Source organism: Gymnoscopelus microlampas (genome assembly GCF_963454915.1).
Source record: "Gymnoscopelus microlampas genome assembly, chromosome: 11".
NCBI lineage: Eukaryota > Metazoa > Chordata > Actinopteri > Myctophiformes > Myctophidae > Gymnoscopelus > Gymnoscopelus microlampas.
The window spans coordinates 28677711-28693614 of record NC_139948.1 but is presented as its reverse complement, the minus strand read 5'-3'; the positions used below and the strand labels follow the sequence as shown (position 1 = coordinate 28693614).

The following is a 15904-nucleotide window of genomic DNA, read 5'->3' as shown; positions in this document are numbered from 1 at the left end:
AGTGGGCAAACGCGGCCAGAAATAATTCTGGCAGTGAATGTTTAATATTCACTGTCATTTATATTCTATGGTCCAAATGCTGATGAAACTTGTATTTGTAAATATGTGTGATTGTTTTGTTTTGTCCATCGTATTACTATTGTTTCAAACAATGATTAGGCTAAATTGCTATGCTATGACCATTTCCTAAACACAAAATGCCTGCATGAATGAAAAGATACAGTAGCTGCAGGAAGAATGTACAATTAGTGATTATAGTAGATACTTACTATTTTCCTTGTATATAGAATGCAAGAATTCTTGGAAGTGGTTCCAGGGTTCCAAGGAGTTCCAATGAGTGCATGTCACCATCTTGTCTTCAGACTCATCACCACCAAGACAAGAGTATGTATGTCTGTATAGTGTCTACTCTACACCCAATTATTACTTTAAAAAAAACACTGCATGGATGGAATCAAACTGTAAATAATACACTTCTACACTTTATGTTTAGCATAAGACATATAATAACATCCAGCAATTAGGTAAGTCTCATTCATAGAACATTGATTGTGCCAGCTTATCACATTTGTGGGAGGGAACCCTAACTAATTACACAATAAATTGCTGGTAGCTAGTTTAAAACTAGTTATCTAAAATGCTTTAAATGGCTGATTACAATTCTTTGCAGAATAAGTTAAGGGAAGGTGATGATCTGAAATGAGGTATGGAATGGAATCCCCTCTAAAGCAAAACAAAAACAAATAAGTCTATTGAATTGTAACTATTTCCAAGGACATGCACTCAACTATGAAGGTATCCATTTAAAATTCTTAATTTTTCAACGCTTACTTTGAAATAGGATATTTCTCCATTTCTTTCCCGTTGAGATTCACATTTTAATATACTATTTTCTTGTTATTGTTTTAGCTTGCTCACACTGAAGGTGATTTATTTGTTTACTGTGATTACGTGGAATAGTAAAACTGAGAATGCCACTTGTGACTTCAAAGATCTGTGATGTCTACTCACATATAACCAATTTTATTTTCATATATATTTTTTTATGAAAATGCAACTTTAAACTCATTAAATTATGTACAATCTTCAGCATGTGGATCCTCTGAGTTGAAACCAAGGTTAATAAGGACACAAGACTTGAAAGACACTGGCATGGCAGTTAAACAGTCATATGAGTTGAATGGGTGATTCCCAGGTCACATTCTACTGAATGTAAGATAAGGAAGCATGGCTTTACAAAAGATTACATTATCACACATTATAGTGCCAGGGGAGTCATGTAGGTTCAGACATAAACAAAGCCTGATTTATATGTTGTTGTACAGCTGTGTCACTCACTGAAAATAGCCAAATAAATAACTTGTAGATCAGCTAGCAGCACCGTAATCCAATAGGATGGAACTGGTTAGTTGAATGTACAGAGAAGTATGGTAAAACAAAATATGAATTTGAACAAAACAGGGACATTTGATTATCATAAATCATTACGTCTCAGATCAATATGCAAAAACATAACATTTCTACTTAAACGTATGTAATGTGCCAACAGGGCAATAATTCCAAGACTAATCAATTGTCTTTTAGTTATGCACACCACAACCTATTGTAGAACAGTACCTCTCTAGGATATATCAAAATCTTGCCATTACATATTCTTTCACTGGTGAAGTCTGTGATTTGAACACATTCAAACCGATGTAAACTCCATTAAGCCATCATGAGAAACAACCAACCGCCACTCCAGTGCTATGCCTGGTTCCTTGATCTTGCTTCCCTCAGTACAGGGGGCTTCTGTCTCTGTGATACCCGTCCCAGAGAGGTACACGTGCCACACCTCTTGCAGATCAGCTGCCGTGGCTCCACAGCTCTCATCTCTGTCCAAAGTACACCGAACCTGGAAGTAGCGATCAAGCACAGAGAGCATGGGATCTGGCGCCGACAGCTCCCCACTCCTTTGTCCGACCTCCAACTGTGACTCGAACGAGGTAATGACTCGGCAGGGCGCCAAGCTCAAGTCCCGCTGCTCCAGGACTTGGGTGAGAAATGCAGCCGTGTCATGCAGCAATGCAGAGACATGTGCAGCGCAGGACTGTTCCACCTGCTGAAATTCACTATGGCTACAGCCTCCTGCACCGTGAAGGTAGCCCTCCAGCCTGTCAACTATTATCAGAGATGGAGGGGCCGATTCGTGAAGGCTGGCCACCTGCTGGAGGAGCTCTGTCACAGTCCTGGGATAGCAAAACTTGATTTTCTGAAAAAAGAGAGAGCGTGTAAGTCAGTTAGTCAAAAAACAAACAAGTTGCATTAGAAGATTGCTTGGGGAAGAGACATGCACACTAAGTCAGGTTTACGGTTCAGATTAATTAACTTTTCAGACCTGTGTGACCATAAATTAGTTCATGAGGGTAACTCTCCTATTCAGGAGTTTGCAATACATATTCTAAACATGCGGTCTGAACAATATTTTCACCTACAACTCATTTCACTTCGACCTTTCTGCAAAACATGGTCCCAAATTATCTGTATTGTGCACTAAGAGACAGATATGTGTAAACTGTGCAGAGACATCTCTCTTCTTATCATCTGTAGAGAAGAGAGGGAGCAACATAGATAAGCCCCTCCCCAAAACACAATTCTTTACTAGCTACAGATACATGTCGAGTGGGCACTGTGCAGCTAATAATTGACACCCCCCCCCACCCCGACACACACACAAAAATAAGTAAAGAAATAAAGAATAAATGTATCCTTTTGGAAAATATACCCAAAATGATTTTGTAGAAATAGTAGAAATATTAAGCCTTAAATGCATTTAAACCCCCATTTATAAAATAAATATAATGTAAATAAATATATATAAAAAAGAAAAAGGTGCCATAGGTTGTAACATAGGTAGCCTTGGATCAAGACTATAATAGATGTATTTTAATTTGATCGAGTATGACTTTTACTTTCGTATCTACGATAGTCTTGGATCCCCCAGTGCGTCCTGCACTTACACCAGTTAAGCCCGTACTTCTCCATACATGTAAGGGATATATTGTAACGATCCCAGGAAGTGATACAGTGCTTACCCGGTTGCCCCAAATGTTAACTCCAATTCGGAGTCTTTGTGCACTGTATTAGTACATATTTTTCAATAGATATGTGTTTTAATCCCGTATGTGCTTCAACGCTATTCCCCCCCTCGTTTACTTCCTGTTCACATTAAGTGTAATTCCGACTTTCACCGGATGCGCCCCGTAACTACCGTCCATTGAGGAATACAGGGAACTTGTATTCCGACAGAATCAGACACAGACGGGATTAAAACGCATATCTATTGATATATATACAAATTGACTAAAACAGTGCATAAAGACTCCAAAGTGCGATTTAACATTTGGGGCAACCGGGTAAGCACCTTACATATTTTTTGTACATGTACGGACTACGGAGAAGCACGGGCTTTACTGGTGAAAATAGTCTTGATCCAAGGCTATATAACAAAGTTATTATTACAGGGTAGACCACCGTGGCGTGTTAGAAGGATTCACAGAATACAAAAACACACATTACTGATTTAATTACATAAACTCAACGAGCTCGAACGTTGCACTTGGGTACACACCACGTACATGGCCAGGACGGGAAGGTAAAAAAAAAGTTACCTTCAAACTGTCTGGGCTCAGCTTAGACATGCTGCTCTGAAGAGGGAGCGGTAGGCTCTGAATCTGTGTTTGTGTGAAGAACAACACTTTGATCCCCAGCTCTGAGGCAGCTGTGACGGCCGCGAGGAGCAGCAGAGACCTGGTGATGCTGCGATCCCCGACCACCAGAGCACTGAATGTAGCTGAGGATGATGGGGAAATGAGTTGGAAATCCTTCGTATTAACACCCGTTTGTGGAATAAAAGTCTTGAATACAACAGTCAGTATATCTGCCATGATGATGATATGCAAGTGTACAATAAACCTGCGCCTCACTAATTAACCTTAAAGTGATTTACAACACCATAGTGTTGATTTCGCGCATTTGTTTGATTTGTCAATGTTTACATGTTTCACGTGTATGTCCGTTCTGCTGACGGGTCCGTGTGGAACAAACTCTATTAAGTTTGTGTTCCGCCACAGAGTTTCTAAAAGTGCACAGTCAGTCACACTGGATATTAAGCTCGTTGTTGTCCCCTGGCACCCACTCACACACACGTGTGTGATTATTATTACGCTGTGGTTTGGTTTTTGCATCAAGGATATACGAACGTTTTTGAATGTACGCGTGTGAATGCATCATACATTCTAGCCATGGATCACACGACGGTCGTCTGTCGCGACCGTCACGGATGAACTTTAACCTGGTTTTGGCACTTTCTTCATTTACGGCCCGTACATCTACATAAACTTCCAGATTTCAAATATAAAGTGCTTATGCCATGACCACGGATGTTACAATTCTGTTCGGGCCCGCTGAAGTACCTGTATCTTCCGTATTGTCCAATAAAAAGCATTTTAATCCGATCGGTGGCCATTTTCTCATAGAGTTATAATGTATCAGAGTGCAGTACACCTCCCAGCCGATAGGGTCGCGTAGTTGAAACCATATGGAGGAAATACGAAGTAAATGGCCACCGATCGGATTAAAATACTTTTTATTGAATAATACGGAATATACAGGTACTTCTGAGGGGCCGTACTTAATTGTAACATCCGTGGCCATGGGGTAAGCACTTTATATTTGACATCTGAACGTTTATGTAGATGTACGGACCAAAAAGGGGAAAAGTTGTAGTTCATGATTGATTGTCATGACAGTTATGTATCAGGCGACCACATATTCAGACTTCCTGTTAGGTCAGACTACAGCTTCCGTAATCTTTGGCAATCACAACAACAGCTGTTGTTGCCAAGATGGCGGATCGCTATGCAGAAGAAGTGGAGGCTCCTCTGCTGGACGCAGACTGTGCTCTGAGGCGCTGCAGAGGGCGGCCCAGGCTCAATGACACCGACCGGGCACAACGGCGCCTGGAGTCCAGGAAGAAGTACGACGTGAGACGGGTCTACCTGGGGGAGTCCCACAGGCTATGGAGTGAACTCCGCAGGAGGACCAGTCTGAGCGACGCCGGACTGGCAGAGTATCTGATCCTGCTGAACTCAACCTATGGAGACAAGTACCAGCAGAAATACTGCGGGTAATAATAATAATAATAATAATAATGGATTTTATTTATAATGGGGGGGGGGGGGGGGGGGGGGGGGGGGAGCTACGCTCCGCTCACTTTATTCGTTAAAGGAGTAGTTTACCCAAAAAAAACACTTATTTTCTATCAATTACACACCCCATAAAGCCTTGAATTCGTGGAGAGGTTTTTGTTTTCCAGTCGCACTCCTAAGCCAATGACCGGCTGAGTCTCAAGAGTCAAACTACTCCTTTAATGCTAGTTAGTAGACAGGTCTGACTCTGCTCATACATGCAGCCACCAAAGTGTTGGCATCTTGACCACATTGTTGGGTGTTTCACTATGTTGCACTGTGCATTGCTTATCCAGGCGATATCCAAATATATTTTTTCCGTATGATAACTGTCTTAATAGGAAGAAGATTGCCCCTGAGTTATCAGTGAAGCCCAAAAGGGGTAAGTAGTCAGTTTGTATCAGTGCATTAACCACTTAAACCCCAGCATCCGTATTGTGGGGGAAATAGCAGATCGACAAGCTCACAACGCGACGCAGCGCGCCGATTTGTGAGCTTGACGTTCGGCTATTTTCAGAGAAAGCTTTCCCCACAATAAATAAGAAAACAGAAAATACACTAGTATAGAGCCCTGAGGGACTCCGCTCAACCACATGGGGTTTAAGTGGTTTAAACATTAAATCACTCAGTTGCTATTGTTTTCTCTTGTTACATACTGTATCTCCTATTCTTTCACAGGAAGGAAGGAGCGTGTGTCGAGCCTTCAGAGCCTGGTGACATGGTACCAGGAGCACTCCCACACCTGCCTTCACGAGCCCCAGCTCAGAGTCCTGGAGCCCCAGCTGGGTTTCTCCACTACAGCTATCTGGCAGTGTGACGCTGACCACTCGTTTGTGCAGTTCCTTTACTTGCCACCGAGGGAGGCTAGCGATTCAGAGCCCGAGGAGGGGGCGTTGATGAACGGAGAGGATGATGGAGAGACAGTTACCAGAATAAACATCCCAGTGGCAAAAGGCATCATGACTAGGAAGAGGAGAAGGGAAACAATTGCTGACAGACGGCTCAAAGGTTGTTGGAGTCGTAAAACTAAGCTGATAGCAAAAGGTTTAAATGTGTACGTCAGAGAAGGAAATGCGATTCTTATCTGCATTTGACTTTGCAGTAACTAATTTAGCCAGGCCCTTTTCCAGCTCAACTCTCCATTTCCTCAAAAGAACATGTCGTTTTAAAGAATTGTTTCCTTGTAAAGTGGCTGATGTTATAAACCAGATCAACGTAAAACACAAAACCTACACTCTCTGTTGTATAATCTTGAGATATTTAATGCAGCATACAAATTGACACTTTTTGGGCATGAGGTTTTCCCCTTTCACCTTGTCAAGTTATAATACACACACATACCACATCCATTTTGGCTTTCTTAGACCCAGAGTTGAGCACCCTTTCTATCTTAGACTAATTTGATCATATAAACAAGTGACATGCAAATATTTACTCGCTTTTGCCTTGCGGCTGCTCTTAACATGGTTCAGTAAAGTGACTACAAATTATCTCTTTACTACTCTGTAGATGCTGAAGAAAATCTGGATGGTTCTGAGGTGCAAGATACACCTATGATCTGTGTGGGACAGGCCACGAATCTCAACCACCTGCCCAGCATGGGGGCTCCCTCCAGAGACATTCCACTGTCGGAGCAGACTGTCTGGGAGATGGAGATGGTCATGGGGAGACAACAAGGCTCTAATGAGACAGACACTGCATTTCACGCGGTGGGAGAGCCCATTGACTCAGAGGATGAAGAAGAGGTGGAGGATATGAGAAGAGACAGATGTGGAGGCAGAATTGGGGATGGAGGAGGCGGAGAAGAAGAAGAAGGATGTGACGGTGGGAGGGAAAGACTCAGAGATGAAGGAATGGGGGCTTCACCAGATGGCTATGAGTGCGTGGTAGTGACTGCATCTCTAACAGACAGACTGGAGAAGACGGATGAGGACCCCTCACTCTACCGGAGCCCGAGTGACCCTGTTGGATTAGACTCTCAACCCGACCTGTTGGTTCCACCGCCCATGCAGGTGTCAGAGCAAGGAGAGTTATTTGACCCTCAGACTCTACAAACGGCGGTGACCAGTTGTGAGATACCAGACCAGAGGGCAACTCTAGAAGGCTCACAGGTAGATCCTTGATAGCCATTCACTCACTACACTTGGATTATATTTATTTTCTTTTTTATATAACTTAATCCGTTTTTCAAGTATAGCATGAGGATGACAATCATCACACGGTTGTCCCTTCACAACCCCCCCATCCTGGCCACCTACCAAGACATATCACATACACAGAACATAAAATGTCCATAAACAGAAAAACATTTTCTCCTAATGTAATTGTTATGGCAATTCTCAGTTTACCCATGTAGTCCTTGTCACTGCTCACCCCTACTGGTTGGTCTTGGGGAGGGTTTAGACAACCATGTGTCTTCTCCGATGTCACCAGCCACTTATTATTACCTGACAGGGAGGAGGTTCCGTGGGAGGGTTTAACTTATGCAGAGGGACACGCTATTCCTCCTGGTTCGGTCCCCTCACCAACCTGTAGGAGTTGCTAATTCAGTGACAGAGATCATCCTCCCCACCCGGCTTTCACCCACGAACACAGCCAATTGTGTTTGTTGGAGCACCTGGCTAAGCCAGATACACCATGGAGGATTCAATACCCAGTCTCTACAGTGGTGGGCAGGAACCTTACCCAGGCACCCGGAAACCCTATACTAATAATTATAAAAATATATAATAGTAAGTATACTAATACATAAATGGCACAGTCCAATCCTCCCAGCAAGACCATTGGCCCAAAACCCATGTGCACAATGCACATCAACAGGGACACACTGTCATATGCAATGCACTTCATCCCTTTTACAGCATGTACGTAAACATCCATACTCGTCTAGCACACCTCATAGTGCATATGCTAGACAGGGCATAAAAAAGAAAAAACTTTCGTTTTCCCTTTAAAAAAAGAGAAAATCTCAAATTGTTATTTAAACGTCAAATTCAGGTTAATTTAGTCTTTTTAACATGTAAACACACCTCATAGTACATAAGATATAACATGAAAAGCGAGTGAGGCACTGAGCTACCGAATGAGACTCCATGACGTTTAAATATTATTTTATTTTTACGTAAATGTCAGGTTCTCTACATGTGTTATGAATGTGGACCACATGAGATTGTGTTATTTTTTATTTAGCCACAAAGCCATTGCGAAACTATCTTAATGAGGTTTTGTGTTTGTGTAGGCATGTTGTGTACGGCACTCTGGCTCAGTACACTGACACACTATCATTGTCAAATCACAAGACAAAGTCATATCTCATTATCGGAAGTATTTGGTAGTTAAGTTCAAGAAGGTCAATTGTTGATTAACCTATTGTACATATTGACATATCATTTCAGAACTAATCATCGTAGGATGAGACTGTTTGCATTGCGTTTGAAAGCCATCGCTTTTCTGTACAGTAATTTTCCTTGATGACGTCTTTGCTCAGATATGCACCCATCTAGGTTGCCCTAGTTTTCTTTATTGTTAAACCAAAGCATTGTTCTGATGGTAAATTGTAAATTACTCATGTGTCATTTACAGCTGATTATCATCACTGGCCCCAGTTATGAAGCTCTTGCCTCAGAGGGAATCCAACTCAATATGGGAGGTGGAGACGTAGAGGAAGTCACCTGCACTGTCATTGAGGGCGTGACCTACAACGCTGCCACAATCTGCCAATCAGAACCAGACCTCAGGACAGCAGAGGAAGATGAATCCATCACAGGTTGACTCTTTATTTTAGAATTTAGAATTAGGCCAACAAAAACTCCAGATTTGTGCATTTGCTATGTAAGGAACACATTAATACAGACCATGATTTTCTTCTTTTTTCTTGTTCTTCATCTTATTAGTATTATTCTTCCCCAAAAGGTCAAAATCACAAATTTCAGAACGGTTTTAAAGGTAGGGTAAGTGATATTCCTTTGTTAAAATAAGTGTTAAATAACTGTATATTCTGATAGTAATCATTGCTATAGAGTGTTTGTTCAGTAACAGAGGTCTCCCTGTCTCTCCAACTCTTTAATACATTTTCATGTCGGTAATCGGGAAATCAGGAGAGAGAACTCTCATACAGGTGAAATTGAAAGTGATGACACAAAGAAATGAGCAGACAAAATTGGAACTTTTTTTCTGTTTATTAAAGAGCTGGAGAGACGGAGAGACCCCTGTTATTGAACAAACACTCTATAGCAATGAATACTCTCAGAATATAGTGCTTTAACCTTTTTAAGTTTAGTTTTGACAAAAAAATAATATATATATATATATATAACATTACATTACATTACATTACAGTCATTTAGCAGACGCTTTTATCCAAAGCGACTTACAATAAGTGTATTCAACATAGGTAGGGAACGAAAACTACTAATCACCAGAAGTTTTAAGTACATTTCCTGCAAAAACAAGCAACCAAGAGTATACCTAGCGCTAAGGTAAAAGTGCAATATATCAGCTACCTTATACTTATAACCAAATAATGACCAAATAAATATCACTTTCCCTACCTTAAGTTTACATGTTTAAGTTGTTCCTAGTCACTGCCCCTGTGAGGAGGCTTTGTGACTCACTTTTGGATCATGACCCACTGGTTGATGAACGTAGATGTAGTGTCTTCATCACATACTGTACACTATTCTACATTATAGATTATTTGCATTGATTTGTAATGGATTGTGCTGTCTCCTCCTCAGCCCTGAGTGAGAAGCAACTGCTACAGCCCACTGTTGAACCTAGCTGTGAGAGAGAACTTCACAGGAGCCTGAGCAGGTGATTAACTTAACACTAAACTGGTAACTTCAAAGCATATGTGTGTTTTTGTTTTTAGGGCCCTAGTTCATTCATAAAGTGTGGCTCTAATTCAAATGTTACTGTTATTTTGTTTGAAGTAGATGTCTTCACAGTTCCAAAATGTATTTTAAACTGAAACCTGGTCTGGTGCCTTTTTTATGGATGGCTTCTTCCTTGCAATTCCACCAAATTTGACAGTAGGCAATGTGGTTTTTAGAACATAATTCCAATAAATGTTGCATGTCATATGTCAAGTTTAAATGTCTTTTTTAAATGTATTTATGGAAGAAAATAATTGATTACCCAAGACCTGCAGTAGTTATAATAGACCCAAACACTCAGGTCTTGGGTTTTCGGGTTTGGAAGGACCTGTGAAGAGATCTAGTTTGAAGGACTTTAAACACTGTAAGATTTGTCTGAAAGGACCCGGTCAGTTTGTATTGCAGCATGGAGCATATGTTAGTATGTGGACCTCTGCCCTAAAAATAACCAATGGGCATGATGGTACCTTTTTAAACAAAATAGATATTTGCATACTAACGGTGACTTGGAGGATATCATGAGAGTAAAAAGGAGTTGATTGATTTATTTTCAAACCGTAGAGCCACTAACCAATGCCACTGCAGCCATACTCTTCCAATTATAACTACTCTCCTATTTTGCTGTGTCAGATCAAAGAGAAACAGACGAGGCCCTGTCATCGAAGCAGACGGCATGCTCAAGATGTTCCATTGTCCATATGAGGGCTGTAGCCAAGTGTATGTAGCCATCAGCAGCTTTCAGGTAAAATATATCTCTGGATGCTTCTTTTCTGCCACGTTGATCTGATATGGAATAGTAGGTTGTTAAACTGATGGTTCTAACAATAATAATGATATATTTTGTTCCACATCTTTCTTTATCAAAGAACCACGTGAACTTGGTTCACCGGAAGGGGAGAACCAAGGTTTGCCCACATCCAGGTTGTGGAAAGAAGTTCTATCTGTCAAACCACCTTCATCGCCATATGATCATCCACTCAGGTACACACACACACACACACACACACACACTTTAAATCCTGGCTATGTCAGTCAGGTATTTTAAGTCATCCCGTATTTTAATATAATTATACTCTAGGAGTCAGAGACTTCATCTGTGAGACGTGTGGGAAGTCATTCAAACGTAAGAATCACCTGGAGGTTCACAGGAGGACGCACACAGGAGAAACACCACTTCAGTAAGTTACTAATGTCAACGCTTTGTCAACATTTTTGTTTTATGTTTGCTTTTTACGCTTCACAAACATCCTAAAACAATCCTACTCAGTCATTACTGAGTAGAATCCAAACAGTCTAGAGAGGGAGCTAACAACAATGGCAGACACAATGCTGGACAAAACAAATACAACAAAGGTACATCTCCAAATGTGACTAAATCCGAGGTTGGCTTTCTCCCATTGGTTAGAATTAAAGGAGAGGATGGGGATAGGCCCTTGTCACTGCTGACTCCAACTGGTTGGTTCATTTGGGAGGGTGTAGACAAGCTTGTTCCCAACATGTACACAACGTGTCCCCTGCTAGCCGAGTTTCACCGGAAGGGCATAACATGTGGAAGGGACATCACCCTCCCCGCCCCACTTCCCACCACTGAACAAGGCCATTATTGTTTGTTGGAACCAGACGGCACCGCGGAGGATCCTCTCCCCTATTCTCCGCGGTGGTGGGCTGGAACGTTATCCCTGTGCCACCCGAGTGCCCTTGGTAAACCTTTAACCTGGCTAGCAGCATAGATTTGTTGCCATGGCTGTATCTAGAATCTGAGTGGTCACTCACTCACCCACTGATGGAAAAATGCAGATTAGTATCAATACAAATATGAATGTTGTCAGTCATTATTTCTCACCATAATAAGCAATATTATTGCAAGATGTGGAAGATCAATTAGATATATTCATGCAAAGTTCAACAGATCAAATATTTTGGTGTATATGTGTCCTGTAATGTACTTCCTGCTAATTAGGTACACTGTTTTTGAATTAGGGCCTAAAGGTTTTGGAGGTTATTTATTCCCAATATTTAGTGAGTGTCGTTTCATGCAGTCTACCTCCAACTGTATACTTTTGTTTTTGTCAAGACAAAACTTGAACTTACCAGACTTATTTAATCTAAATGTTGAGCACTGTTGAACAAGATTCATTCAACCCTTTTATTTTTAAATGTCTTATCACATTGAGGGTGAGACAAAACTATCAAACCAAGATATTACATTTGCTACAAAACAAGTGCAGTTAAATAACCGCAGCCCAATATTGCAGTGAAAATAAGTGAAGAAAGTTCTCTAAACATGAACTTGTTTTAATTGAACTGTCTGTGTTTTGTTTTTCTTTCCCACACTGTGTCTTTTGTGGTTTGTGTTGTGAAGCACTTACTAAACTTGTTTGTGAAAAGTGCTACAGTATACAAATAAAGTTTATTATTATTATTATTATTATTATTACACAACCACCCCTCCAACTGACCCTTCCACCCTACCTCCATCACTCCGCTCTTGGTTCCATCTGCTGAACCTTCAATCTCTCCCTCTCAACCCCTCTCCAGATGTGAGATCTGCGGGTACCAGTGTCGCCAGCGGGCGTCTTTGAACTGGCACATGAAGAAGCACAAGCCAGAAGCCCACTACAACTTTACCTGCGAGCACTGTGGAAAGAGGTTTGAAAAGCTGGACAGCGTCAAATTCCACAAACTGAAGAGCCATCCTGACAAGCAGGCAACCTGAAAGGGTTGGGTAATTAAACAAAGACTTACTAATAGGACATGGGATGACCCAGTGAGACCTACAGGAAGTTAGAAAGATTAAGCCTCTGCCTCTGAAGCGGCTTGTCTCCTGTACAGTAATATCATCAGGGTGCAGATGGACGGGTCCATTTGCTTCCATTTGTACACTCTTAAGAGTTAAATGAACACTGAGGATCTAAATGTGTCTTTACAGAGACTGTTGATAAAGACATGATTCAGCTCAGAGGCGGGACCGTCTTACAGCTGTGCTGGACACAGGCTGTACGCAGCAGATAAACAGTAAAGCGGTAAAAAGAAAAACCTCAATCCACTGTTGATGTCACGATTCAGCATGACTGTTTACATATCGATTAGAGCATCAGATTTGTATGATTCCTGATACTTACGATAGGCACTTTGTTGGTGTTGTTTCCCCAATTCAGTTTAATGATTTCTTTTTCACTAAAAGAGTTGACTGAATAATGCGCTTCAAATCAATGTGAGAAGAAAGCTGAAGCAGAACAAATATGTGGTGAATGCTATCTGCTGAGTCAAGGATGTGATCGCTGTCGGGCAGAAACCTTGTTTGTGCAAGACCGTTACTTTTCAGGAAATGTTACAAAATTACCTGTGTTCCATTGATGTAGTTATTATTTAGTCACAAATATTTATAAAAGCCACAGATTATCAAACATTTAAAATGGCGATAACTGCTGATATACAAGCTCACTATGCAGTGCGTCAACATGCGCTTCGAGCTTCCACGGCTATTTTTACTACTTTTGTGTGAAACTGTCATATCACAAAAGTATGAAATAGGGCAAAAAAATTAAGAAATAGAGGCAAAAGGTTAGCAATGTGAATGTTTTACAACATTGTTGTATTGAAGATGATTACATTGTTATATGACCGTTATAATGGGATTATTGAAGGTGATTTTGAAGTTAAATATTGGACTTCTTAGGCTAATTCCCTTTGTCTATGTCGGCCGTTTTGTGTAACTCTACACAAGCAGAGTCCCATTGATCATACATTTTTCCTATTTTGTCCATCACTTAAGTGTCCTGACACACAGACTGTGATGAGAAGTACTGTTCCATGTGTGATTTATATGGTACTTAATTTCTCAGGAAAATTGTGTGGTCCACTTCCCTTTCTCATGTAGCGTCTTTGGTCTGGGTGCTTGTTGTCATGTGTGATCCAGTATGTTTTTATGTAGCTTTGAAGCAGATGCACTTTTTGTCTCCTCTGTCAGTTTTATCAGCTGATACATCACTGTAAAACATGAATATGGCACATATTTTATTTCTGAGGCATTTGTTTGAAACAAATGATCATTAAACTGTATTCTCGTCTATTGAAGAACACTTCTCTCTCTGTGTGTGTTTGAGACAAAATTGTCAAACTCCTCGTTTATTGAACCATACGAGCGCACACATGCAATCCAAGTGGCATGACAGGGAAAGTGCCACTTGTTATATAAAGCAAAGCAGGTCTTGACTTGAGGTAGTACACCTATAAACTAAAGGGAGCTAAGATGTACATAGATAACAGTCCTGTGAGGCTCATTTAAATGTTTTTACAACTGAAGAAAAAAAAGGCATATCACTAAGCTCCTCTAAATAATGCTTTTTATCTCCACCAGACAGAAGGCAGGGCTAGAAATCGTCTCTGTGTCTTCCCTTCTCTGTCTTTCACTCTTAACCACTTGAACCCTATCATCTCTATTCTAGGGTGAATATTCTGTGAAAATGGCAGTTGTTCAAGCTCACAACGCAACAGATTTGATGTAGAGGGACAAAAGGTGCGGATCTAGTAGGCTATACAGCCCTGAGGGACCCAGGTCAGTGGCAGAATGTTTTCCAAAATGCCATGGGTCTAACATTTTATTTTATTTTCTATTAATAGATAAATATATAACATTTACAGGAACAACAGCTGATAAGCATAATACAAATTTGATATTCTAACATGTAGTCTGAAGTACTAGTTAAAACAAAACAAAAATTGCTAAAAGGTTAAAGCACTATGTTGTGATAGTAATCTTTGCTATTGAGTGTTCAGTAACAGGGGTCTCCCTGTCTCTCCAGCTCTTTAATAAACAGAAAATACATTTTCAGGTAGGTGACAAAATATCAGCCAATCAGGAGAGAGTGCTTTTTCTGTTTAATAAATAGCTGGAGAGAGATGGAGACTCCTGTTACTGAACAAACATTATAGCAATGAGTACTATCAGAATATAGAGCTATTTAACGTACTCTTAAGAAAATGACTTACCCTACCTTTAATTAGCCTAATTTTCATTTCCATCAAGTAGCCTAATTTTCATTTCCATCAGTCTCTGTGCTCTCTCTCCCTCTCTACAAGCGTACGAAGATGAGCCCCTCTCCAAAATTAAGATGTGTATGGAATAAGAATGACAATTCAAATTATAGATTTCAGTTAAGATCTTTTCAAATCTGTGGCCTGATACATATCAATTTGGGTGTTCTTCCATCTTACTCAGAAATCAAATCTTAATAGTTTCCTTTCAGTGGATATTAGTGGATACATCTTCTACATCATAGAAGGGATAGTAAACTGAACAGTTATCTAAACACTTCTCTCTGTCCCTTCTTGAACAAAAATGGTTGTTTTGTTATTGTGTTAATGATGTATGGAGTTTTCTGTACTTTTTATTTGTTCAAGATAAATAAAGATCAAATCAAAAACACTTCAACCAGCTTTAAATTGAGCTATTGAGTTTATGACGATCGTAATTAAGAGTGACACTTCTGAAGACAATTCAGTAGAGGTTGTTTTATTGGATGAAATGTAATTAGAAATGCAATTTCAAATGAAATGTAATGTTTGCATTGTATGTTTGCTCCGCCCGACCACAGTCAACTAAGTATGTATAGGATTTAAGTGGTTAAAGGTTGTGGTCATTTGTTTGAAGAGAAGGTAGGCCTATTAGCTTTTGATAGGAGTGTCGTTCGCAGGCATCATTTCTTCTTATTTAGTCGTTTTCTAGAAGATACTAAATCTATTATTTATCATTGAACATGTCTCATGGTGTTCTCTCTCACTCAGGATGCCATTGTTGTT

At 40.4% G+C, this 15904-nt stretch overlaps 2 protein-coding genes across 2 annotated transcripts; one reads left to right on the top strand and one right to left on the bottom strand.

Annotated features, from left to right (window-relative positions):
- Positions 1–16: 16 nt before the first annotated feature.
- On the bottom strand, positions 17–4095 carry swsap1 (SWIM-type zinc finger 7 associated protein 1). Its single transcript, XM_084071601.1, has 2 exons — positions 3651–4095; positions 17–2251 (listed from the first exon to the last, which is right to left on the bottom strand). The coding sequence occupies exons 1-2, from the start codon at positions 3924–3926 to the stop codon at positions 1688–1690; spliced, it is 840 nt and encodes a 279-aa protein (XP_083927727.1). The 5' UTR covers positions 3927–4095; the 3' UTR covers positions 17–1687.
- A 791-nt stretch (positions 4096–4886) lies between these two features.
- Positions 4887–14174, top strand: znf653 (zinc finger protein 653; the record flags this gene model as incomplete). Its single annotated transcript, XM_084072078.1, has 10 exons — positions 4887–5167; positions 5570–5610; positions 5907–6236; positions 6738–7339; positions 8811–8994; positions 9965–10040; positions 10733–10844; positions 10969–11083; positions 11181–11280; positions 12641–14174. 10 exons carry the CDS (start codon positions 4887–4889, stop codon positions 12816–12818), a joined length of 2019 nt encoding a protein of 672 aa, XP_083928204.1. The 3' UTR covers positions 12819–14174.
- Positions 14175–15904: the final 1730 nt, after the last annotated feature.